The sequence below is a fragment of the Dendrobates tinctorius genome, unplaced genomic scaffold (assembly GCF_039654945.1).
Source record: "Dendrobates tinctorius isolate UK_male_01 unplaced genomic scaffold, ASM3965494v1 ptg000107l, whole genome shotgun sequence".
NCBI lineage: Eukaryota > Metazoa > Chordata > Amphibia > Anura > Dendrobatidae > Dendrobates > Dendrobates tinctorius.
Window position 1 is genome coordinate 24187716 of NW_027361775.1, and position 25982 is coordinate 24213697.

At 43.3% G+C, this 25982-nt stretch overlaps 1 protein-coding gene across 1 annotated transcript in view; it reads left to right on the forward strand.

The window, feature by feature from the left end:
- ABCC5 (ATP binding cassette subfamily C member 5) overlaps positions 1–25982 on the forward strand; it is a 169083-nt gene that overhangs the window by 95267 nt on the left and 47834 nt on the right. Inside the window, exons 13-16 of the mRNA XM_073589272.1 lie at positions 14412–14536; positions 15958–16030; positions 25439–25642; positions 25759–25902. Coding sequence (XP_073445373.1) covers positions 14412–14536; positions 15958–16030; positions 25439–25642; positions 25759–25902 — 546 coding nt within the window. The remainder of the gene's footprint in view (positions 1–14411; positions 14537–15957; positions 16031–25438; positions 25643–25758; positions 25903–25982) is intronic.

Below are 25982 nucleotides of genomic sequence, written 5' to 3' on the forward strand. Positions count from 1 at the left end.
AGTGAGGTTGCCTAGGCCCAGAGCTGCCACCAGATTTCAGCCATTGTCGCACACTACCAAGCCTGGCTGGAGATTCGCTGGCACAAACCACACGTCGCTCTCCTGCTTGATGGCATTCCAGAGCTCCTGCGCTGTGTGGCTTCGATTCCCCAAAGAAATTAATTTCAGTACGGCCTGTTGACGTTTGGCCACGGCTGTGCTCATATCGGTCTGAACAGGTAAGCGTTCACGGGTCCATGTGGAGGTAGACCGTGACGGCTCCTGCAGCGCTGATTCTGAGGAACTGGTGTATGAGGAGGAGTCAATGTGTACAGACTGGATTCCTGCAATCCTTGGAGTTGGCAGAACACGTACAGCGCCACTCTCAAGATCTGAACCCGGCTCCACAACATTTACCCAATGGGCAGTGAGGGAAAGGTATCGTCCCTGTCCATGGTTACTGGTCCACGCATCGGTGGTCAGGTGGACCTTGCTCCTGACGGCGTGTAGTAGCGCATGTTTAATTTTTCCCTCCACATGCTTTTGCAGGGCTGGGACGGCTTGCCCGCTGAAATAAAAGCGGCTGGGCACATTGTATTGTGGGACTGCCAATGCCATGAAGTTACGGAAGGTGTCAGTCTCCACCAGCCTGAGTGAGAGCATTTCAAGGGCCAGTAGTTTTGCAATGCCAGCATTCAGAGCCTGTGCTCGGGGATGGTTTGCCGAGTATGGCCGCCTTTTCTCCCATGCCTGTGCTACCGATGGCTGTAGAGTGGCCTGGGAGTGTGAGAATGACAGGGAACGTGGTGCTGTGGGTGTAATTACACTGGGTCTCTGTACAACAGTGCCAGAGGTTCTTCCAATGGCGATCTTGTGAGGAAGCCGAACCAGCTGTGTGTGAGCTGGAGGAAGAGGCTACAACACGAGCTGAAAAGGTGGTAGGTTGTGCTGTAGGTTGGCCTACGTCTTCAGTGTGTCTTTGTAACTCCACCATGTGCTTGGTCCGCACATGTTTCCACATATTTGTGGTATTGAGGTTGCTCACACTTTTCCCTCTTTTGACTTTCTGATTACAAAGCTTGCATTTGACAAAGCAAATGTCATCTGCAACTGTGTCAAAAAAGGACCACGCACTGCAGGTTCTGGAAGCGCCCGTTTTGGGTTTTGGAAGAGGAATGCTCCTAATGGGTGCCGAAGTGAAGGCTACAGGCAACCAAGTCTGCCCCCTCCCTCTCCCTCCTGTTTTGGCTGTTCGGGAAATCTCTTCCTCAGAGCTATTCCCACCACCTTCCTGTTCCTCACACCATGATGGGTCAAGGACCTCATCATCTACTCTACCCTCTTCAAACACCTGCTTCTCCTGGGTAGTCTCGCCAGCACAGTACGCACCAGAAAGTGGCACCTGAGTCTCATCTGATGCGTACTGAGGTGTGCTGACCATAGGCACTGGCCCCACCCGCCTCTTCAGATTCAGAGAGACAAAGCTGTTGCGCATCACTGCATACTCCCTCTCCTTCACATTCTAGAATGCTGCTTGGCTGGCCCCCTCTTTCCAAGCCAAGAGATTCAGAGAACAGAAGTAGAGAATGAGATGGCTCCTGTCCAGGGCTCTCTGACTGCCTGGGCAATTTGGCAGGTGGTGAAGTGACAGATGGTTGCTCTTCAGTGCTCTGGACCTGAGAGGATGTGGAAGTCATTGAAGTCGATGCGTTAGCTGCCATCCATCCGACAACGGCTTCAATTTGTTTCTCCCGCAGCAGTGGGGTACGGCGAGCTCCTACAAAGCTGCGCATAAAGGACTGTTCCGTGTTAAAACTGGGGGATGTTGAGTCACTGGTGCCCGCAGCAGGCACAGAATCCCCACGTCCACTCCCTGCTGAAACTCCACGCCCACGAGCCTTACTCCCTGCCTTCTTCATCTTTGTGGACTGATTAAAGATAGGCAGAAAAGTACTAAAGGCTTAGTGTGCTTATTCCTAAACAGCTGCTAACAGGTATAAGAAACACTAAATTTATAAAGTGTGTGGACTACACTTTAATATGAGCTAATGTGGCCTACACAACTGTAAAGTGGAGTGTTTGGTGAACTTTATTTACGTGTTTTTTTTTCAAAAAAACAAAGGATGTGACCAAAGATGTAAAAGCGATAGTATCACAAACTTTTTGGAGCTATTACAATGCAGGAAGGTAACCTACAATGAAATAGATGAGGCTCCAAAAAATAGGCTAATACTAATCTGGCTGGGGCTGCAGGGCACAAGCCAGCAAAAAGGCTCCTCTATATACTCCTATATAGTGTTTGCAACCAATCTAGCTGGATACGGATGGAAGCACACTAATAGGAGAAATTCAGGAAAAATAAGCAGCACTACAGCGAAAATGGACAATGTATGAGGCAGTGACGCATGCTGAGCGGACTACAACCAGAGGTGGCTGCAGAACACACTACAGCGTGTGCAGCTCTCACACACAGAGACGTCACAGACAGCCGTGAACACTACAGCGCAGAGAACTGTGCATAACACTGAAAGGCTGCAGAAAGGCTCCGCTATCTACTCCTATATAGTGTTTGCAACCAATGTAGATGGATACGGATGGATGCACACTAATAGGAGAAATCAGTAAAAATGAGCAGCTATAAAAAAAAAAATATATATGTATGAGGCAGTGACGCACGCTGAGCGGCCTACAACTAGAGGTGGGTCCAGAACACACTACACCGTGAGCTGCACTCACACACACAGACCTTCAGACAGCTGTGAACAGCGCTGCAAGGTAAAAGAAAGCTTCACACAGGGGTTGCTACAGTAGCCTGGGTAAAGCACTATATAGCAAATCGCTATCTCTAACTGTCCCTCAGAGTCAGAAGAGCAGCGCCCTGTCCCTAACTGAATTCACAGCAGGCAGAGTGAACCCAAAATGGCGGCGGCTTTTATAGTGCATCATGACATCATTTCAGCAGCCAATCACAGCCATGCCATTAGTTAACATGCCTAACAGGATGTGCCCACACTTCTTAGGATTCCTCATTGGCTGAATCAAATCAAACTAGCTCATAGCATTATGGGAACTTCCGATTCCGGTATTCGATATGCTAAAAGTATCGGAACTCAGTATCGGAATTCCGATACCGCGAATATCGGCCGATACCCGATATTTGCAGTATCGGAATGCTCAACACTAATGGGGAGCACACATGGACAGCAGGGTTGCTCAGGGGGAATAGAGGGGTCAGGAACTAGAAGCCTCCTCAAACCAGAAGGAACTTTGGGCAGTAGGTTACGCTCAATCACGCTTCCTACCTCCGCTATGGGGTCATCGCGTCCGCTTATTCTCGGACGGTGGCCTATATAAACCATCAGGGGTTAACCAGGTCCCGAGCCCTGATGGATACCTCCTCCAAAATCCTCAGCCTGGCAGAGGAAAATCTGCTATCCCTCTCCACATTACACAATTGGGGAACAGAGAACCAAAAAGCAGACTTTCTGAGCCGCACTCAATTGAGGCAGGGCAAGAGGGTCATAAAACAGTCCATTTTTCAGCAGATTGTAAAGATGTGGGGAACCCCGGCATAGATCTGTTCGTCGATTTCAAAAACAAAAAAGTGCAAGAATTCTGTTCTTTAGACCCCAGGGGAAATCCTCGGGCCCTGGACGCCTTTGTGCTTCCATGGACTCAGAACCTGACATATGCCTTTCCCCCGATCATCCTCATTCCTGCAGTCATAAGGAAAGTCAGGGAGGACAAAACGAGAATGATATTAATAGCCCCTTTCTGGCCAAAAAGAACTTGGTTCTCCTGGCTGAGGATGCTGGCGATCACCGACCCTTGGATCCTACCGGATTTCCCAGGCCTACTATCTCAGGGACCGGTATCACACCCTCGGTCATTAACCCTCCATTTAACAGCACGGAATATGAAAGGGCACTGCTGAGGGGAAGGGGGTTTTCGGAGAACCTAATTACTACACTACTAAAAAGTAGGAAACCGTTCTATATAACCATGATGTGGCAGGTAACCCATGGATAGCACGATTCATTAAAGCTGCAGCTAGGTCTAGGCCGATAATTAGTCAAAAATGTCCATCGTGGGATCTTAAATCTGGTACTATCTGCACTGCCAGGTTCCCCGTTCGAGCCTATTGAGTCAGCCCCTCTAAAAATCTTATTGTTAAAAACTTCTACTGGTAGCACTAACATCGGCTCGTAGGGTGAGCGATATTCAGGCTCTATCTGCAGTACCACCATTTACAAAAATTTTGGAAGATAGTCATCCTAAAGCCTGACCAGGCCTACTTATCTAAAGTAGCATCGCATTTCCATAGGTCCCAAAGAAGTAGTCCTTCCTTACTTCCTTCTGCCCAAATCCTAGGAATAGGGGAGATGTTCAATACTTAGAGGCCACCAAGGGGTGTAGGAAGGAAGGTTCTCTCTTTGTGTGTTTCCAGGGGCCCAAGAAGGGACTTAAAGCGTCCAAGAGTACCCTGGCAAGGTGGATAAAGGGATGCGATTGCCCTGGCCTATTCTTCCAGCGGGAATACCATCCCAGAAGGGTTGAGAGCCCATTCCACAAGAATAATGGGGACCTCATGGGCTGAGAGATCTGAGGTATCGATAGAACAGATCTGTAAGGCGGCCACCTCGTCATCACCTTCAACCTTTTTTAGACACTATCGATTAGATCTAGCCTCTGCATCTGACTTGACCTTCGGTAGAAGGGTCCTTCAGGCTGTGGTCCCTCCCTACACTACCAGTCTCTGTAACTCTCTCCGTGGTGCTGTCATGGGGGATAGTGAAAAACGTAGTTACTTACTGATAACGGTATTTCTCAGAGCCCATGACAGCACCCGCTTATTCCCCCCCCCCCCCCAATCACGTGTAAGGGGAGCACGTTTTACTGTTCGTAGATTGTTTTCGTATAGGCACGGTGTTTTTTGATAATAAGCAATATCATAATGTATATTTCTGTTGTTTAACCCTCTGATGCTCTGTAACCAACTGGGGCGGAGGAGAGGTTCCGCCCTTTTATCTGTAGGTTCCTCTCCCTGAAGGGCAGATCCCCTCTCTCCGTGGTGCTGTCTTGGGCTCTGAGAAATACCGTTATCGGTAAGTAACTACGTTTTTTATCACTTTATACGAGTATAAGTGACCTGTTCCAGACTCTGGGACATTTGGTGCCTGGAAGATAACTCTGCCCCCAGAGCTTGTTTTAAGTATAAAGGTTACCAGCTTGATGTGTGATATGTAATGGCCGCTCTCTGCTCTCCTGATCTCACTGCAAAGCTGTGTTTGAATATACTTGACACATTTGCAATTCCTCTCCACTTCACCTTTCATCTCACAGGTAGACAAGGTTGCAATATTAAATCTCACAGTCCTTTTTTAGAAAGGCAAAGTCACTTCAATACTGAGCTCAACATATTCCACAAGAAGGTATATCATGTGGAAAAAAATGAAAATAAGAGAAAATATTGAGTGTTAAAAAATGATTCTTTATTAAATATTATTAAAAAGAGAACTTAAAAAGACAGGGCAAAGACAGGACACTACAAATACCTAGCTGACACCTCCTTATCTCCACACCCCTGGATGAAGCTACATAGCGAAACAGCGCTCGTCGGGCGGGGGGAGATTCCTGCGGCATTCCCTCAGCTGTTACCGGTGGACGCTGCACCGAATCTGGAACATTCTTCTAACGCGGGTACTAATAACCAGTCCCCAGTTTATACCAGGAACTTTATTTCTATTATTCTCTGTGCAGCTCTCTGGCACACTTTACTCATTAACTCTTTAGCACACTCAGGACGCTAATAGTCACATGGGCAATGTGCAATACTGTTTCCTTTGCAGATACTCAGCAGTAACAAACAATGGCTTTTGTCTACTGAGGCATGTTGAACCCTGCAGTGATTAATTTGCATGTCAATACCTCTTTATATTTATATCTACTTTACATCTACTTTTTCCACAGCCACATGGGCAATGTGCAATATTGCCTTTTTTGCAAAACCTAGTAGTAACAAGCAATGTGTTCATTGTCACCTACTATGGTGCACTGACTCTGGCAGGAATTATTATTACTTTTGCATGCAAGAACCATTTTTGTACTTATATTTACATCTACAGGGTTATTATTGTGTGTGTGTATTATTATATTTTTTTACATCATTGTATACTGTTTTGCCGCAGCCTATCCCCCTTTTTTTTTCTTTTTTTTTTAGGCCTTTTGAAGTTCTCTTTTTAATAATATTTAATAAAGAATCATTTTTTAACAATCAATATTTTCTCTTATTTTCATTTTTTTCCACATGATATACCTTTTTGTGGAATACAGTATGTTGAGCTCAAGGTTGCAATATTGTTGCAATACAGCAGAGCTCAGAGAGAAGAAAAATGTGTTTGCAAGAAGACAAAACTTCTCCTGTTCTGTGTTAGTTGTTTGTCTCACAGTGGTAACTCTCTCTTCATCTAAAACAGTAGTTCTCAACCTTTCTAATGCCGTGACCCCGCAATACAGTTCCTCATGTTGCGGTGACCCCCAAACCAAAAAATAATTTTGGTGGCTACTTTAAAACTGTAATTTTTACATTATTAACCTTTTGTTTACACCAGCAGGCTATCTCGCAGGCTCTCTTGGCTCTCCGCCTCTTGCCTCTCCACCTCTTAGGCTTCTGTCCTCCGGCGCTTGCTGCGTCCGCCCACTGATGACTTCCCCTGACAAAGCCACACGGGTTGTGGCGATACGCGTGGGGTATGGTCCTGGGTTAGCACCCACTCTCTATATGTCTTGTTGCAGCCTCATTTTCCCCTAGCGGTACCTTGTTTGTTGATGGGGCACAATTGAGTGTTGGTCATTATTGGGCCACCTTGCTTTATGGCCGCTTGTGGCATACATTTATTATTAGGTAGTATGCAGGGTTTGTTGCATTAAATATTGTATACTGTGCAACAATTGCCCCTGGTCTCCATGAGCCTAAATATAGGGTATTGGTTATGGGTATCATAGTGGGGTTGTATTACATACGGATTATATATGGATTATTGTGTCAGGTCTGATATGTTATATATGCCATGTTTGAACAGGGGAAGAGTCTTGAGGAGATCATTTGCATATTCCCAGTGCCTTCTGGGATAAGAGAAGAGTCTCCGCAAGCTCAACGATCACTGGGTTTTGGCCGTTGCAGCTGAAAAGAGGAAATCGGAAAACCAGGGGAAGAGTCTTGAGGAGATCATTTTCATATCCCCAGTGCCTTCTGGGATAAGTGAAGAGTCTCCGTGAGCTCAACGATCACTGGGTTTTGGCCGTTGCAGCTGAAAAGAGGAAATCGGAAAAACCTTTTTGGCTCATCTTTCATCGTTTTTAAGAAATCTCAAGATGGAAGAGGCCAGGAGCCATTTGGTGAGCTGCATTTCTTGCTACATGTTCACAGATTTACCAGTGGAAAAGCCAAACTTCACATGCCACAAATGCAAGCTTGTGTCCCTGTTGGAGGAAAAGTTGCAAAATCTCGAAGAGAGGTTAGCTACGTTGAAGATCATTAAGGAAGGTGAAGAGTTCTTTGACAGAGCAGAATTATCTCTTCATGTTACAGAAAGAGAAGAAATTCGAAGTGCACCTGAAGAAACAGAGGAATGGAGACATGTGACCCAGAGAAGCAGGAGGATCAGGAGGCAGTCAGCACCCATACTGCTCAGAAACCAGTACCAAGCTCTCACGCAGGAAAACGATGAAGAAATACATCAGGATAAGACTTTGCCAACAAACAGCAACCTTGTACGCCTTCAGAGTCCTCCTGGATGGAGAAAGAAAAATGTTGTGAAGAAGAAACGGAGAGTGGTGGTCATGGGGGATTCCCTGTTGAGAGGAACAGAGGCTGCTATCTGCAGACCGGATATAACTTCAAGAGAAATGTGCTGTCTTCCAGGTGCAAAAATTAAAGATGTGTCTGACAGGATAGCAGGACTCTTCAGACCTACAGATGACTACCCATTCCTGCTACTACATGTGGGGACAAATGACACCGCAAGAAACGACCTGGAAACCATCTGCAGAGACTTTGATGACTTAGGCAAGAAAGTGAAAGAACTGGGAGCGCAGGTGGTCTTCTCTTCCATCCTCCCAGTGGATGGCCATGGAACAAGGAGGTGGAATAAGATTCTGCAGGTGAACAACTGGCTACGTCGATGGTGCCGTCAGCAACGATTTGGATTTCTGGATCACGGAGTGAACTACTTATACGATGGACTACTTGCTAGAGATGGGGTGCACCTTACGAAGACTGGAAAGCATGTATTTGGAAGTCGCCTTGCTACACTTGTAAGGAGAGCTTTAAACTAGAACAACATGGGAAGGGAAGCAAAAGACCAGAAAAAGCCATACACCTGACAAATGCTATTGAGAACTCTGCTATTAGAAGTGGAAAGGAAGAACAAATACGAAAGAATCTAATTAATAAAAATATTGGAGAAAGAGGAACCAATACTATACTAATGCACAAAGCATGGGCAACAAACAAGGAGAATTGGAACTACTAACACAGGAAAAGAAATATGATGTCATTGGAATCACTGAAACTTGGTGGGACAATACACATGATTGGAATACAAGACTAGAAGGATACAACTTATTTGCAAGAAACAGACTTGATAAACGAGGAGGGGGTGTCGCATTGTATGTTAGAAACACGTATATCTGCACAGAGATTGAAGCTTCAGAGACTGGGAGATCTGTGGAAACTGTTTGGGTAAGAATACAAGGACAGAACAATGGAAAGGACACCATTGTAGGCATTTACTACAGACCGCCTGTGCAAGCTGAAGATATGGATGAACTCTTTCTGCATCAAATGGCCAAGTTCTCCAAAAAATATGACATAGTTGTCATGGGAGATTTCAACTATCCAGACATTTGTTGGGAATCTCTCTCAGGCAAAACTAACAGGTCAAGGAAACTCTTATCCTCTCTTGCTGACAACTTTATCTTCCAAAAGGTAAGGGAGAAAACAAGGGGAACTGCTACCTTGGATCTAATCCTTATAAACAGGGAGGAAATGGTTGAGGAGGTAAAAGTGGCTGGGACCCTAGGAGGTAGCGACCATGCTATTTTAGAATTTTGGATAACTAGAGGCGGAAGACCTGTGAAGACTCAGACGTCAAGGTTAGATTTCAGAAAGGCAGATTTTAAGGGATTCAGAAAGAGAATTGGAGGGATCCAATGGCTGGATATCCTAAAAGACAAAAATGTCCAGGAGGGATGGGAAATCTTGAAAAATGAAATTCTCAAAGCACAGTTGTTAACAATTCCGAAAAGAGGGAAGAATAGGAAGCATTTAAAGAAACCAGGATGGATGAACACAGAACTTAAGCACATGCTAAAAAGGAAGGAAAAAATGTTTATAAAATGGAAAGAGGGAGGCATATCTAAAGAAGAATATAATGCTGTCTGCAGAACCTGCAGGGCACAAATCAGATTATCTAAAGCTGAAAATGAATTGAGGCTTGCAAGAGATGTCAAAAGCAATAATAAAGGATTTTGGGGATATGTCAAAAGTAAAAGAAAAGTCAAAGATGCTATAGGATTTTTACAGGATGAAAATGATGAAATGGTAAGACAGGATGTTGAGAAGGCTGAACTTTTAAATTCCTATTTTGCATCTGTTTTCTCTCATAAAGGAAATGTAACATCAACTGTTATTCACTGTCCTATTAAGGGAATAGAAGAATCCAGGATATCTATAAACAGAAAGATAGTGAAGAAACACTTAGCTAACCTAAATGAATTCAAGTCTCCAGGTCCAGATGAATTACACCCCAGAGTACTGAAGGAGATAGCAGAAGAAATTGAACCCCTCTCCATAATCTTTGAAAATTCTTGGAGAACAGGAGAAGTGCCAGAAGACTGGAGAAGAGCAAATGTTGTTCCTATCTTCAAAAAGGGGAAGAAGGTGGACCCAGGCAACTATAGGCCGGTGAGTCTGACTTCTATACCAGGAAACATCTTTGAACAAATTATTAAACAACATGTATGTCAATACCTGGATAAGAATGAAGTGATTAAACAGAGTCAGCATGGTTTTGTAACTAATAAGTCATGTCAGACTAACTTAATTTCCTTCTATGACGGTATCACTGATTGGGTGGATCAAGGAAATGCTGTAGATATAGTATATCTTGACTTCAGCAAAGCATTTGACAAAGTCTCTCATACAATCCTTATTGAAAAAATGACTAAGTATGGAATGGACAAGGCAACTGTTAGGTGGATTCATAACTGGCTTAGTGATCGGACCCAAAGAGTGGTCGTAAATGGCTGCACATCCAGTTCGAAGAATGTCTCAAGTGGGGTACCACAGGGCTCTGTCCTGGGCCCTGTATTGTTCAACATCTTTATCAACGATTTAGATGAAGGAATTGAGGGTAAACTGATTAAATTTGCTGATGACACAAAGCTAGGAGGGATAGCTAATACTAGAGAAGAGAGAGAGAGGATTCAAAAAGATTTAAATAAACTGGAGAAGTGGGCAGCAACTAACAGAATGGTTTTTAACAGGGAGAAATGCAAAGTACTACATCTGGGCAATAAAAATGAAAAAAGCATATATAGAATGGGAGGAATAGGGCTAAGCGACAGCACATGTGAAAAAGACTTGGGTATACTAATAGATCACAGACTGAATATGAGTCAACAGTGTGATGTAGCAGCAAAAAAGGCAAATGCAATTCTAGGATGTATTAACAGAAGCATACAGTCTAGATCACGTGAAGTCATTATTTCCCTCTACTCCTCTTTGGTCAGACCTCATCTGGAATATTGTGTCCAGTTTTGGGCACCACATTTTAAAAAAGACATCAACAAACTGGAGCAAGTTCAGAAAAGAGCGACCAGAATGGTGACCGGTCTGCAAACCCTGTCTTAGGCCTGTTTCACACTTCCGTTTTTTCAAATCCGTCAAAATCCGTTGGTTTCCGTAAAAAAACGGATCCGCCTTTTTTTTCAGGATCCGTTTTTTTTGTCCCATAGACTTCCATTAGCGGTTACCGCGGATCCGTCAAAAAAACGGATCCGTTTTGAAAAAAACGGATCCGTTTGCATCAGTTTCCGTCAAAAAAACGGAAACGGATCCGTTTGGCGGACACAAAAACGGAAGTGTGAAACAGGCCTTATGAGGAAAGGTTGCAGGATTTGGGAATGTTTAGTTTGCAAAAGAGAAGACTGAGAGGAGACTTAATAGCTGTCTACAAATATCTAAAGGGCTGTCACATTGTAGAAGGATCAACATTATTCTCATTTGCACATGGAAAGACTAGAAGCAATGGGATGAAACTGAATGGGAGGAGACACAGTTTAGATATTAGAAAACACTTTTTGACAGTTAGAGTGATCAATGAGTGGAACAGGCTGCCACGAGAAGTGGTGAGTTCTCCTTCAATGGAAGCCTTCAAACAGAGGCTGGACAGACATCTGACTGGGATGATTTAGCGAATCCTGCTTTGAGCAGGGGGTTGGACCAGATGGCCCAGGAGGTCCCTTCCAACTCTATGATTCTATGAAAATATATTGTGGGTTGTTTACCATGTTTTATCATGTTTTTAATGTATTACCTTTTGCATCAATAAAATTTAATTCAGTTCAGTGTGCGCTCTTTGCAGGGGTGTCTTTTCCCTTTTCTCGCCCACTGATGACGTCCGCAAGCGCCGGACACACGTAATGTGCTGCTATGGACTGTGGAGCCCCCCCCCGCCCCTTAGACCCGGGACGGATGATGCAATCATGTCTGCGCATGCGCGCAGGCATTCAGTTTGGAATGCGCATCCGTAACGGCGTGCGTTCTAGCTGAATAGCGCTGCTGCAGACGGTAGCACGACTTTTCAGCGGCTAAAGCTATCGGAAATATATATTTTCCGATGGCTTTAGGTGACCCCTGTGTTGTGGTCGTTCGACCCTCGCCGGAGTTGCGGCCCACAGGTTGAGAACCGCTGGTCTAAAACATCCTCTGGGGACAGAGTTATCCTCCAGGCACCATCCTCGCCAGAGCCTGGAAGAATTCATAAATATATAAAGTGATAAATAGATGACTTCTCAGCAACAACACATTTGATATGAGACACACCGGAAGGACTGATTTCAGCATTCTATAACTTGTATGTCCATACTGATAGTTTACATGGGGCAAGTGTGGTAACAGATTCCCTTTTTAAGGTAACAAACAAAAAGGGGGGTGTGTATATATTGATGAGTGAATGTGTTCGGATTATGTGTTATCCAAGCATGCTTGTGTGTTAACAGAGTGTCTTTGGTGTGCTCAAAAAAGAGTCCCCGTGGCTGCATAAACACAATACAGGGATTGCGGCTTAACAGCCGCATGAACATATTTTTCGAGCAAGGCGAAGACAGTCTGTAGGCACATGAGCATGCTCAGATACCACCTTATCAGAGGTTCGCTCATCACTAGTGTATGTATTTTTTAATTTTTTAATTTACTTATTTATAAACACCATTAATCCACAGCGCTTTACAGACATTATTGGCATTGTCTGCGATGGGGCTCACAATCTACAGTATATGTCTTTGGAATGTGGGAAAAAACCGGAGAACCCGGAGGAAACCCACGCAAACATGGGGAGAACATACAAACTCCTTGCAGATGTTGTCCTTGGTGGGATTTTAACCCAGACCCCAGCGCTGCAAGGCTGCAGTGCTAACCACTGAGCCACCATATCTATCTATCTATCTATCTATCTATCTATCTATCTATCTATCTATCTATCTATCTATCTATCTATCTATCTATCTATCCACACACACTAGTCATGTACTAGCAACTATTGGCTGAAATTCCAAACATGGCTGCCTTTAAATTTTACCTAAAATAATATAGAATTTTTTTCATATAACACTGGTCAACAGCATTTTTGGTGCCAAAGATATTTCATCGAATTTAGGGTATTTTTGGGGTGCTGATTCTGAATATGTCATCAGTTTTGCCAGATTGGCTCAAGTTTTTGAGATTTTTGGTATCTTATTTATAGCACTTGTTGGTAAATGCGACGCATCATCTCATTAATTTCTTTGGATTAGTACTTGAACTGAGCAGTTCTCAATATAGTTTTGTGTTAATTAGTGTTCTAAAAGTTTGTTCATAGCTTGATTTTTGCACTAACTTTATGTTGTTGTCTGTTTTCCAGTGAAAAGCATGAACTCATCAAGAAGAAGTTGTCTTAACGATCCAGACTCATTCTGTTACATTTGTGGTGAATACACACTGCCAAAACATAGAAGAAACATAACAGACTTCGTAAAAAAAGTGTATTTTGCCTATTTTGGGGTTATGCTTGGGGACCAAGACAAGTTTTGGGCACCACACATAGTGTGCAAAGCATGTATCGAATTATTACGAAAATGGAGCAAAGGACAAAGAAAAAGCTTCAAATTTGGTGTTCCAATGGTGTGGAGAGAGCCAAAAAATCATCATGATGACTGTTATTTATGGTAAACACAGGTACAGGCACATCTTCACAATGAGGGACAGGCCTTCTTGCAGATTCCATGTTACTCCCATTTTCGTTTCTTATGCTTATTGAATCCTTGCACTTGCACTGCACAGAAATAACAGTCATCATGATGATTTTTTGGCTCTCTCCACACCATTGGAACACCAAATTTGAAGCTTTTTCTTTGTCCTTTGCTCCATTTTCGTAATAATTCGATACATGCTTTGCACACTATGTGTGGTGCCCAAAACTTGTCTTGGTCCCCAAGCATAACCCCAAAATAGGCAAAATACACTTTTTTTACGAAGTGTGTTATGTTTCTTCTATGTTTTGGCAGTGTATATTCACCACAAATGTAACAGAATGAGTCTGGATCGTTAAGACAACTTCTTCATGATGAGTTCATGCTTTTCACTGGAAAACAGACAACAACATAAAGTTAGTGCAAAAATCAAGCTATGAACAAACTTTTAGAACACTAATTAACACAAAACTATATTGAGAACTGCTCAGTTCAAGTACTAATCCAAAGAAATTAATGAGATGATGCGTCGCATTTACCAACAAGTGCTATAAATAAGATACCAAAAATCTCAAAAACTTGAGCCAATCTGGCAAAACTGATGACATATTCAGAATCAGCACCCCAAAAATACCCCAAATTCATTAAAATATTTTGGACACCAGAAAAAAAATTTTTTTTCGTTGACCTGTGTAATCCATTTTAGACTGTGTGTTGTCACTTCTTAAATCATGATTTGCAGTATGTGATCTTTTTTATTAACTTATGGGAACATAATGGTCACAGTGGTCTTTATGCTAGTAATTACCAGATGTTTCTAACTTGAGAAATAATAGCGTAACTTTCGTATTTGAAATTCTTTGTTTTCTTCTTCCTCGGCCATTTCACAATACCTTACTCAGTTGTGCGTCTTTTTTCAGATGACACTTCTAGAAGGCAGCATAGCTGTCAATGGGTCCTTTGCCTATGTTGCTCAGCAGGCTTGGATACTGAATGCTACGCTAAGAGATAACATTCTGTTTGGAAAGGAATATGATGAGGAAAGGTACGTGGACATGTAACAAGGAATCAAAAGTAAATTACAATCTTCAATTAAAAAATGCAGAGAAAGATCTCTTTTGTTTATGGTATATAATGCTGCTTTAATGCTTTGCATCTTAATATTATTTTACTTCTGGCTTGCTGTAGAGAATATGCCAGAATGCTTGTAACAGAGCTTATTAGTTTCTCAGCAAGATGGCCGCACCACAAGTCTTATATGGAAAATAAAATTTAAAAAATCTACAATCGTATTAGAAAAATAAAATGTTTTTGATGTTTAAAGGGGGTATCAAGGACTATTTAATTTTTTTTTTTTTATTATGGGCTTAAGAACCCAACAGGCAGGGAGTTCCTAACTCCCTGCCTCTTGTGCCCGGCGCAGTCTTTGTTGGCACAGAGTGGTGACCGCCCCGCCTGTGATTCACCGGCTTCCGCTGACTTCACTTTGACAGAGCAGCGGCTTTTCTTATGCTGTGCTTTATCAATGGAATGTGACTGGCAACCTCATGCTGATTGGCAGCTGGCTCAACCCTGCCTCAACCAGTGTTTGCTCATAGCGGTCACTGACTGCTTCTGCCTGCAATTCAGCTGCTCCACGTCAACAGAGCATCTCTTCTTCTGGGCTGCTCTGTTGACGGGGCATGACTGCTGACAACATGCTGATTGACAGTGGGATTCCTGCTGTTAGGCAGGGTTGAGCTGGCTGTCAGCATGATGTCGGCAGTTACACCCTGTTGGCAGAGCAGCCCAGCAGAGGAAGAGATGCTTTGTTGACGTGGAGCAGCTGAATCGTCAGCAGAAGCAGTTGATTACCGCTCTGCGTTGTCACCAGATAGAACAGGCAGGTTCTTGTTACCTGCCTGTAATAAAAAAAAATGGTCCTGGACAATCCCTTTAACAAGGACAATATTGGTGACACATTCATGTTTAAGCTGAAAACTAGAGAAACCCTTCAGCCTGACTGTGTTCTTATCATTTACTTATGTTATACTACACCAGATATCTGCATTCGTTTTTTAAAAACAAGCCTCAGAGTTGTAACTGGCATATCACTGTATGTGATGAATTCTCGGCCATGGCTATTTAAGTTAATAAAAATAACTTGTGAGCCTCCAGTGGGTGGCATGTTGTATTACTATAATGTCATTTGTTCTTAGGATTTGTACTGAAGACTTAATCTATTTATGATAACATTTTTTTTAGGATCATAATTTGAGAAATGATTCCTCCTTTTGGCAGTATTCTGATATGGCTGATTGTTCGTGCCTTTAGTGCTACAAAATTTATAATAGAAAAAGAATGCTTGATTCTCAGACTAAAAATTTACTTAAAGTATTAAAGTTTCAGCAACTGGGGAATCAAGCTGTGTTGTTTGGTTACAGAATTAGTTTGATCAGTTTGTCCTTTCTTTGTTTCTATCTTTAGGTATAACACTGTGTTGAGTGTTTGCTGTCTGAGACCAGATTTGGCAATCCTACCCAATAGTGACTTGACAGAGGTGCGTTCTATATAGTACTCTATTGCTATTTCCATTGCAAATCTAACATTTACCTTAAAGGGGTATTCCCATCTCCAAGATCCTATCCCAGTATATAGTAGGTGTAATAATAATATTAGCAATTATCTCCAATTAGAAATCTAGCATAGTTTTTTTGATGCGCTATGCCTTAAGGTATCATGGTTACGTCCACTGATGAAGTGATAGCTAGTTGCTAGTGGTCGTAACCATGGATACCTAATCTACTGCAATACCTGCACATAAGGAAAAAGACATAGTGAATCAGAAAAACTATATTACATTTTTAATTGGAGGCATTTACTAATCTTATTAATATTACACCTACTACATATTTTGATAGGATCTTGGAGATGGGAATACCCCTTTTAACTGTTAACTCTCACCATATGATATATTGCCTGGTTCTAAGTTATACCATCAATGTTTATCACTGTTGCTTTAATAATTGATTAAAGAGAGAGAATTACCTCCTGAGATTATTTAAATAATAGCCAGAGGGAAAAAGGGAGAAGAAAGCAGTGTATACAAAAAGAGCCTGCTAAGGCTTCTAATGCAATGGATGAAATGCTAAAAATGCAGGAGTCTGTAGATGAGTTCTCACAGTGACCTAATGTCATAATAATAATAATCTTTATTTATATAGCGCCAACATATTCTACAGAGCTTTACAGTTAAACAGTTTCATACACAAGCCATAAGTAACAACGTTTTCAATAATACAATAATTAAAGCAAAATAAGATGACCTTGCTCATGAGAGCTTACAAAGTACAGGTGCGTATTTACAATGATGGTCCAGCCTTCTTGAGGGAGTATGAGATAGATAAAGGTCGCATAAGCTGGTCACCAGCCAGTATTTGTGGTGCTGTTGGGTGCGGTGGAGTTTGATGGAGGGTTATTTTCAGATAGTGAATGGGGTACACTCACACACATGCACATATAATGACTTTGATTAGGGAACATGATAGGCCGCTCTGAACAAATGTGTTTTGAGGGAGCGCCTAAAATTGTGCAAGTTGTGGATAGTTCTAATTTCTTGGGGTAGAGCATTCCAGAGAATTGGCACAGCGCAGGAGAAATGTTTTGGAGCCATGAGTGGGAGGTACAGATTAGTGTAGCGGTTAGTCGAAAGTCGTTTGCAGAGTAAAGATCGAGTAGGCCGAAAAACAGAAATGAGGGAGGTGATGTATTATACTCACCCGGGGGACGAGATTTGGGGGGTCCTGTCCGGTCCGTTGGGTGTCGCAGGTCTGGGTCCGAAGCCGCCCTCCTGCTTGCTTCCTCGCTCCCGGCATCACACTTCTGCGCAGGCGTACTTCTCTCCCCTGTTGAGAGCAGAGTACTGCTGTGTGCAGGCGCCGGAAGAGATAAGAGAGGCCCAGGAGGACGGCGCCGCAAGAAGATGGGAGGACCCAGACCTGCGACACCCAACGGATCGGACCGAGCCATTCTAGAATGTTGTAGATAAGCTCTGAAAGGCAGCGGCCGCATCTTATAGCGGACAAAACAGGTGACAGGTGCATTTTAAGGATGGACTGGAGGGGGGAAAGTCGATTGAGGGCGAGGCCAATTAATAGAGCATTACAGTAGTCCAGGCGGGAGTGGATCAGGGCGACAGTGAGGGTTTTTGTTGTTTCTATGGTGAGAAATGGGCAGATTCTAGAGATGTTCTTTAGGTGCTAGCAGCAAGAGCGGGCAAGAAATTGTATATAGGAGGTGAAGGAAAGATTGGTGTCAAACATAACACCTAGACAGCGCGCATGGGCGTTACGGTGCCACCTACAGAGAGGGAAATGTCAGATTTAGGGAGGTTAGTAGACGTCGGGAGCAGAAGTTCAGTTTTGGAGAGGTTGAGTTTCAGATAGAGAGCTATGATGTTGGAGACGGCGGACAGACAGTCACTGGCATTCTGTAGTACAGCGGGGGTAAGGTCAGGGGATGACGTGTATAGTTGTGTGTCATCAGCATAAAGATGGTACTGAAACCCAAATCTGCTGATGAGAAGAGAAGGGGGCCAATGACTGAGTCCTGAGAGGAAGAGGAGATGCAGTGAAGCCAGCAAACGATACACTAACAGGGCGGTCAGAAAGATAGGAAGACAAACAGGAGAGAGCAGTGTCCTTAATGTCTATTTACTGGAGCATAGAGAGTAGGATATGGTGGTCAACAGTGTCGAAAGCTGCAGAGAGGTCGAGAAGAATGAGCAGAGTGTGGTCACTGTTACATTTTGCTGTCAGAAGGTCATTGGTCACTTTGAGTGCAGTTTCTGTCCAGAAGCTGGACTGTGAAGGATCTAGGAGGGAGTGAGTGGAGAGGTAACTGGTAAGGAGGGAGTAGACCAGGTGCTCCAAAAGTTTAGAGATGAAGGGGAGATTGGAGACTGGTTGGTAGTTATTTGAGCTGGATGGGTAGAGAGGGCTTTTTTTTTTTAATAATGGAGTAATGATAGTGTTTGAAGGAGGAGGGGAAAATGCCAGAGGAGAGGGAGAGATTAAAGATTGTAGTTAGGTGAGTAGTGACTGGAGAAGATGTGAGGGAATGGGGTCAGTAGTGCATGTGGTTGGACAAGAAGAGGAGAGGTGTCTGGAGACTTCTTCTGTGATGGGATCAAATATGGAGTGTGAGCCAGAGGAGATGTGCAGAGGGATGGGAATCAAAGCACCTGGTGGCTGGAAGTGGATTTCCTGTTGAATATTATCTATTTTCTCTATAAAGTGGGAGGTCAGGTCATCAGCACAAATGTCTGTGATAGGGGCCTGTGCTTTTGGACTGAGGAGGGAGTGAAAGGTGTCAACGTTTTTTGGGGTGGTTAGATAGTGAATCGATCAGGGTGATGTAGTAGGTCTGTTTGGCGAGTGGAAGGGCAGAGTTATAGGTTCTTAGTATAAATGTCATTAATCTGATGGTCCATCACACACATTAACTTTGTTCACTGTCAAGGAAGATGTAATATGTAAAGGAATATTCCTAACCCAGACAGTTACCACGTATTCCCAGGGATATTCCATAAATGTCTGGTAGTTGAGAGTCCCAGTCTGAGAGTGAATAAAGAGCTGACCATGCATATCTGATGGTTGCCTCACCAGGTGAGATACGTTGGAATGGTATACATGGCTAGACTCTTGCCTTACAAATTTAACCCCTTTCCGACAGGCGTATATTTACACCGATGTCGGACTCCCTTTCTTTTGATGTGGGCTCCGGTGGTTTTGAACAGCTGACATGTGCCCGCAATAGCCGCAGGAGGAATCGCGATCCACCCGCAGCTATTAACCAGTTAAATGCGGCTGTCAAACGCTGACAGCGGCTTTTAACAAGCGCTTCTGGCAATCACGCTGGAAATATACACACTGGTGACCCCGGGTCACAGGTGTGTTGGCAGGACAACCTGAGGTCTCCTGCAGACCTCTATGGTTGTCAGTGCCAGCTTGCTGTGAGCGCCACACAGTGGTCGGCGCTCATAGCAAGTGAGTAAATCTGCTATTTAGAGGCGATCTGAGCATCGCCTCTATGTACCTGGGTCGATCGGGTTGTGGCAGCTTCTAGTCTCCCATGGAGACTATTGAAGCATATCAAAAGTAAAAAGAATATGTTTTAGTACGCTTGATCTACAACTCAGTGTCCACCCACTACTGGAACTAGCTAAAGTTAAATTTGCATCCTGGAGTAGGCTCCCATTGTCTGTGGCCGGACGCATTAATCTGATTAAAATGATACTGCTCCCTAAATTTAGCTACTTCCTTCAGCACAGTGCGGTAGCGGTGCCCAGGTCCTTTTTTTGTAAATCTCAATTCCCTGGTCACGTCCTTTATATGGGGGAAAACTAGGCCCAAACTTAAATTGTCCACTTTACAGAGACCAAAGAGGGGAGGCGGGGCGGCACTGCCGGATTTTTTCCTATACTACTTAGCTGGGCAGGCTAAAGCATTAAGTAAATGGATGCCGGGTAATTGCCTCCCCAATTCTGAAAGTCATTTGCTTCACGCTGCACAAGTGGATTGCCCATTAGGATTTCTTGAGCTAGAGAAAACCAGTGCCCCACGTCTGCTACCCCTGCTCCGGCTGGCACGATCAATATGGAGGCAAGTCAAGAATGTAATTGGGTTTAAAGATTTTATAGCTGAAAAGCCCCTGTGGAATAATAATTATTTTCCGGAATTTCTAAATCACCCGTCCACCATTTTCTGGACTCAGTGTGGCGTCTCTTCAGTGGGGGACCTGTATGACCAAGGGACCTTAAAGTCTTTTGAGCAATTACAGGCCACACGATATTCCGAGATCTCAATTTTTTCGTTATCTACAACTGAGATCGACTCTTCAATCACGTATGAGGAATAGGGGTCTGGGCCATGCTATTTCATCGTTACCTCTGATAGGAATCCTTAATTCGCAGGGTCCCCAAGGTCTCATATCCTCTTTGTATACGTACATACTGTCGGTGGGAGCGGAATCTGCCATAAGCTCTATTAAGAGGAAGTGGGAACGACTCATCCCTAATACGCAAAGAGAGGAATGGGAGGAGATTCTGGAATCTCCGATTGGAGTATCACCATTTATCAATAACAGAATGATACAATTATATATAATAAATCAATCATACTTGACCCCAATACGACTTTTTAGGATGGGTCGACTGCAATCATCAGAATGTTTGCAATGTCACTTGCCAGATGTGGATTTTATTCACGTGGTGTGGCAATGCCCCATTATCCTGCATTACGGGAAAGGGCTTACGTCACTACTGACATCCTTGGTACAGACTCCAGTCCCTCTAGAGCCATTGGTCTGTTTGTTTGTGGTATGGGAGGAGGAGATTTGGGATCGCTATACTGGGGTCTTCCTGCGCGAAACACTGTTTATGGCGCGGAAGGTACTGGCACTGCGGTGGATGGGCGGCTCATGTCCTTCTCTTAGACTTTGGGTTGATTTGGTAAATTCGGTTGTTACATATGAGCGCACGTTATACCAAAATAGGGGATGCCTGGGTAAATTTGAAAAAATTTGGGAGAGGTGGAATTCCTCTCATCTTACGCAAGGTTGAGACATCAAATACGACATAATGATATAGGAGACTAGGCTGCGGAAATAGTAGACACTAGTTGATGTAGTGGTAGTTGTAGTTTAGGAATTTTAGTTAGATTTTATTTCTGAATGATTATTACAAGGCTTGTGAAATTGGATTGATATGTTGAGGGAGCTATTTAGGGAGGGCTAAATTAACCCTTCACGGTTGATCCAGTGATTTCCAAATTAGTTCATAGGGCGTTGCTTGCAACTGGGAATGACCACACGGAGACTGGGTCTCTGTACGGGAGGATCCAGGCAGATCACTAGTCCCCTTTATTTTAGTCACTTCTTTTATAATCTTTTGCCTAATTATGCAAAGTTCTCAACTACCAATAACATCATTGTAATACATTCACTTTATAAGCCAATAGTATTGCAAGAAAATCGGAATATATGTCCCTAGCTGTGTGACGTAGAAAATAGAGCAATAGCACATTCTTTTAGGGTCTCATATCTTGTACAAGCTAGAACAGTCTAGTTTCATGACAGCTGCGAACTTTCACCTAATTACAAAATTTATCTTGTAAACAACAAAATGGCGTCGTAAGCACAAAAATGGATCCTGGAGAACAAGATGTCCCGTACACCTGAATACTGTACTTCATAGATATACATGCTGGAAAATGTATAACCAATTATTCTTTACGTACGTTTGGAAGGATATGTACATATTGCCTTGTTTATCTATAAGAATGTGCAATTTCTTTGATTTATATTTTGCAATGGACAGAAACGTATGCTATGTATAATGTTTGTTATCATAAGCCATTTTGTATGTTGTAAATTCTGTGTGTCCTGAGGTTCAATAAACGAATTTTAAAAAAAACCCAAAACAAACATTTTGAAAAATATAAAAAAAAAAATCTAAAAGTTCAAATCGCCTCTCTTTTGCCCCATCTAATATATAAAGCTCAATGTGGTTGTGTATGTATGTGTTTATGTCCGGGATTGGCATCCGCACCGTCACAGCTACAGCCACAAAATTTGGCACAGTCACACGTCTGGACCCCGAGAGCGTCATAGGCTATGTCGTGAGGTGAAATTTTAACCCCGCGCGTTCCAATTCACCAAACCATTTTGCCCCTATCTACATAATGGGGGAAAAAGTGAAAGGAAAAGTGTTGGAGGCAAGTTGACAGCTGCCAGATGTGAAGGAGGGGGACTTAAAGAATGAGAGCAATGGCGCCAAACAGTATATACCGTCCAGTTGCTAAGGTGAGGCCCTGACATGGGATACTCACCACACACGGGGATATGAACACACACACACTACCACGTGCTTCAACACATATACCACCCTCAGCACACATTTCACCACACATACAATAACCTCGCCATTCGAAACACAAAAGTCGCCACTCAAAACTCGCCACGCTGTCCCAGAGCTTTTTAAAAGATGAAAAATAAGCTGTGACTGGTTGCTATCAGCAACAGTTTCCTTTGTAGGCAGTTGTGGTAACTGAGGCCTATTATTCTTATTTCTATGGTGTTATCGTCCTTCTGTAAAGCTGGAAATAACACAATTTATTACCGTGCCAACACAGACCACCCTCTGACACAGACTGCAGGGGGAGCCCAGTATCACACAGGATAGGATTAGATACACAGCTCAGCAGTCAGTATCACACAGGAGAGGACTAGACACATGGCTCAGCAGGCAGTATCACACAGGATAGGAATAGATACACAGCTCAGCAGTCAGTATCACACAGGATAGGATTAGATACGCAGCTCCGCACACAGTATCACAGAATAGTATTAGATACACGGCTCAGCAGACAGTATCGCACAGAATAGGATTAGATACACGGCTCAGCAGTCAGTATCACACAGGAGAGGATTAGATGCACGGTTTTTATGTGCAATATAATCATTATAATTTGTTTAACTAGCCACAGTTGGTTACTATGCCCAGGCAACGCCGGGTTCTTCAGCTAGTTCAAAATAAAATAATAAAAATAAAATCAAACATACACATATTTGGTATCGCCGCATTCAGAATCGCCCGATCTATCAATAAAAAAAAGGACTAACCTGATCGCTAAACGGCATAGCGAGAAAAAAAGTCAAACTGCCAGAATTACGTTTTTTTGGTCGCCGCGACATTGATTTAAAATGCAATAATGGGCGATCAAAAGATCGTATCTGCACCAAAAATGGAATCAATAAAAATGTCAGCTCGGCACGCAAAAATTAAGCCCTCATCCAACCCGAGATCATGAAAAATGGAGACGCTGCGGATATCGGAAAATGGCGGGGGTTTTTTTTTGAGTTTGGAATTGTTTTCCACCACTTAAAAAAGAACCTAGACATGTTTGGTGTCTATGATCTCGTAATGGCCTGGAGAATCATAATGGCAGGTCAGTTTTAGAATTTAGTGAATATAGCAAAAAATCCAAACAAAGAACAAGTGTGGGATTTCACTTTTTTGAATTTTTTTTTTCAGTTTTCTGGTACACGACATGGTAAAACCAATGGTGTTGTTCAAAAGTACAACTCGTCCCGCAAAAACAAACCCTCACATGGCCATATTGATGGAAAAATAAAAAAGTTATGGCTCTGGGATGGAGGGGAGTGGGAAAACGAAAACACAAAACCAAATAAAGCTCCGGGGTTAAGGGATCAAAACCCTCAACATTTAGGCTATGTGCCCACTTAGCGTTTTAAACCGGACACTCAAAACCGGACTCCTTCCCAGAAAACGTGCGTTTTTTTCCGCGCAATAGTTAGCATTTTTGCCGCGATTTTCGCGCGCGAAATTCAAGCACTTTCCAAGCGATTTGAAGCATCGCTTGGAAAGTGATTGTCCGGTTGGTCACACTCGTCAAACATAGTCTTTGACAAGTGTGACCAGCTTTTTACTATTGGGGCTGCCTATGCGGCATCAATAGTAAAAGAATGTTAAAAATTATTAAAAAAAAATAAAAAATCGGGGTATATTTACCTTCCGACGTCCCGCGCAGCCTCAGCGACGCTCCCGTTCCCAGCGATGCCTTGCGAGACCTGTGATGACGTTGGTCTCGCGTTGCTATAGTGATCTCACGAGACCGCTAGAGTAACGCGAGACTACGTCATCACAGGTCCTTGCCGCAAGGCATTACTGGGAACGCTGAGGCCCAGGAAGGCTGCGCGTGACGCCGGAAGGTAAATATACCCCGATTTTTTTTATGGGTTTTTTTTTTTTTTTTTTTTTTTTTTACAGGGGTATGGTACCCAGGGCCTGGAGGACAGTCTCCTCTCCTCCACACCGTGGGTACCATCCGCACATGAGACGCTTAAGGCTGTGTGCACACGCTGCGGATTAGGTGCGGATTCTGTAAAATCCGCAGGTGAAACCGCAGGTCAAAATACCTGCGGTTTTACCTGCGGTTTTGCCCTGCGGTTTTTCATCTCCTCAATGGAGGAGATGGCAAACCGCAGGGGAATCTGCAGAAAGAATTGACATGTCAATTCTTTCTGCGGATTGAAAACCGCAGATAATCCGCGCGGAAAATTCCGCACCATCTGCATTGCGGTTTTTGATTCCCATAGGGAATCATAGTACTGTACACCGCAGCAAAAACTGCTGCGGGTCCGCAGCGGCCAAAACCGCTGCGGAACCGCAGCAAAATCCGCAGCGTGTGCACACAGCCTAACTTTGCGCATGGTGGGCATAGCCACATGCGGGAAGTAAGCGGTTCTCATGCATTCCTATGGGTGCGGAATCGCGGCAATTCTTTGCGATTCCGCAAAAAGAATGAGCATGCTGTATTTTTTTCCACGATGCGATTCCGCCGCGGAAAAAAGCGCAGCATTAGCACAGCATCTGCGGAATGCCATAAGAATGCATGGGGTGCATTCTGTACGAGTTTTTTAAACGTTTTCGCGCCGAAAGGTACAGAACTCCGTTAAATGCAGGATGAAACGTTGCACACCTAATTAATTCCCATACAATTTATCAACTCCATAACTCAGGGTTAACTTGCATTTTGGATTTTGATCCCTTCAGCTCTGGGAATGTGAAGATGTGTGCACATATACTGTACATAGGCATAAGTGACGTATGGAATTTTTTTTCTTTTTTATAGCCACAATCATGATTATTTATGCACTTACTACGAAAATTTAAGATCTGGTGCAAAATTTTATGTAGACCTCCAGTTACAAAGTGCAGGAAGTCCTTTTCAGTGTGTCAGGTGTCTACTTTCAGAAAATGGCAATATGCATATATATTTCTTAGCTTTTTATTTGAATAAATTGGTGCTGTTTCTTTTTGTCTAAAAGGTGATTTTTTGGGGACATGCTCAGCTGATTGCAATTGTGTTGCGCTATTTTCTTGCAGATTGGAGAGCGTGGAGCAAACTTGAGTGGTGGTCAGAGGCAAAGAATCAGTCTGGCAAGAGCCCTCTACAGTGACCGTAGCATTTTCATACTGGATGATCCCCTCAGTGCCTTAGATGCCCATGTAGGCAATCACATCTTCAACAGTGCCATCAAAAAGCACCTGAAATCTAAAACTATTTTGTTTATCACCCACCAACTTCAGGTAATGGTTCGAGCTGAGAGAGGTGCCAAGAATGGTGCCAGGGTGAAATAGCCTGAACACATGGTCAAATTTGCCTTGTGTCATTCTATGCCCTCTTTAATACTTTCTACCTCCAGTACCTTGTGGACTGTGATGAAGTCATTTACATGAAGGAAGGATGCATTACAGAAAGAGGGACGCATGAGGATCTTATGAAGCTAAATGGAGAATATGCTACAATTTTTAACAACTTTCAACTAGGGGAAGCACCTCATATTGAGGTAACTGTTAGGCTTTTTAACTGCTTTTTGGATTACTCTTGTAATATTAAGTCATTAAACCAAACTTTTGTTAAGTTGAT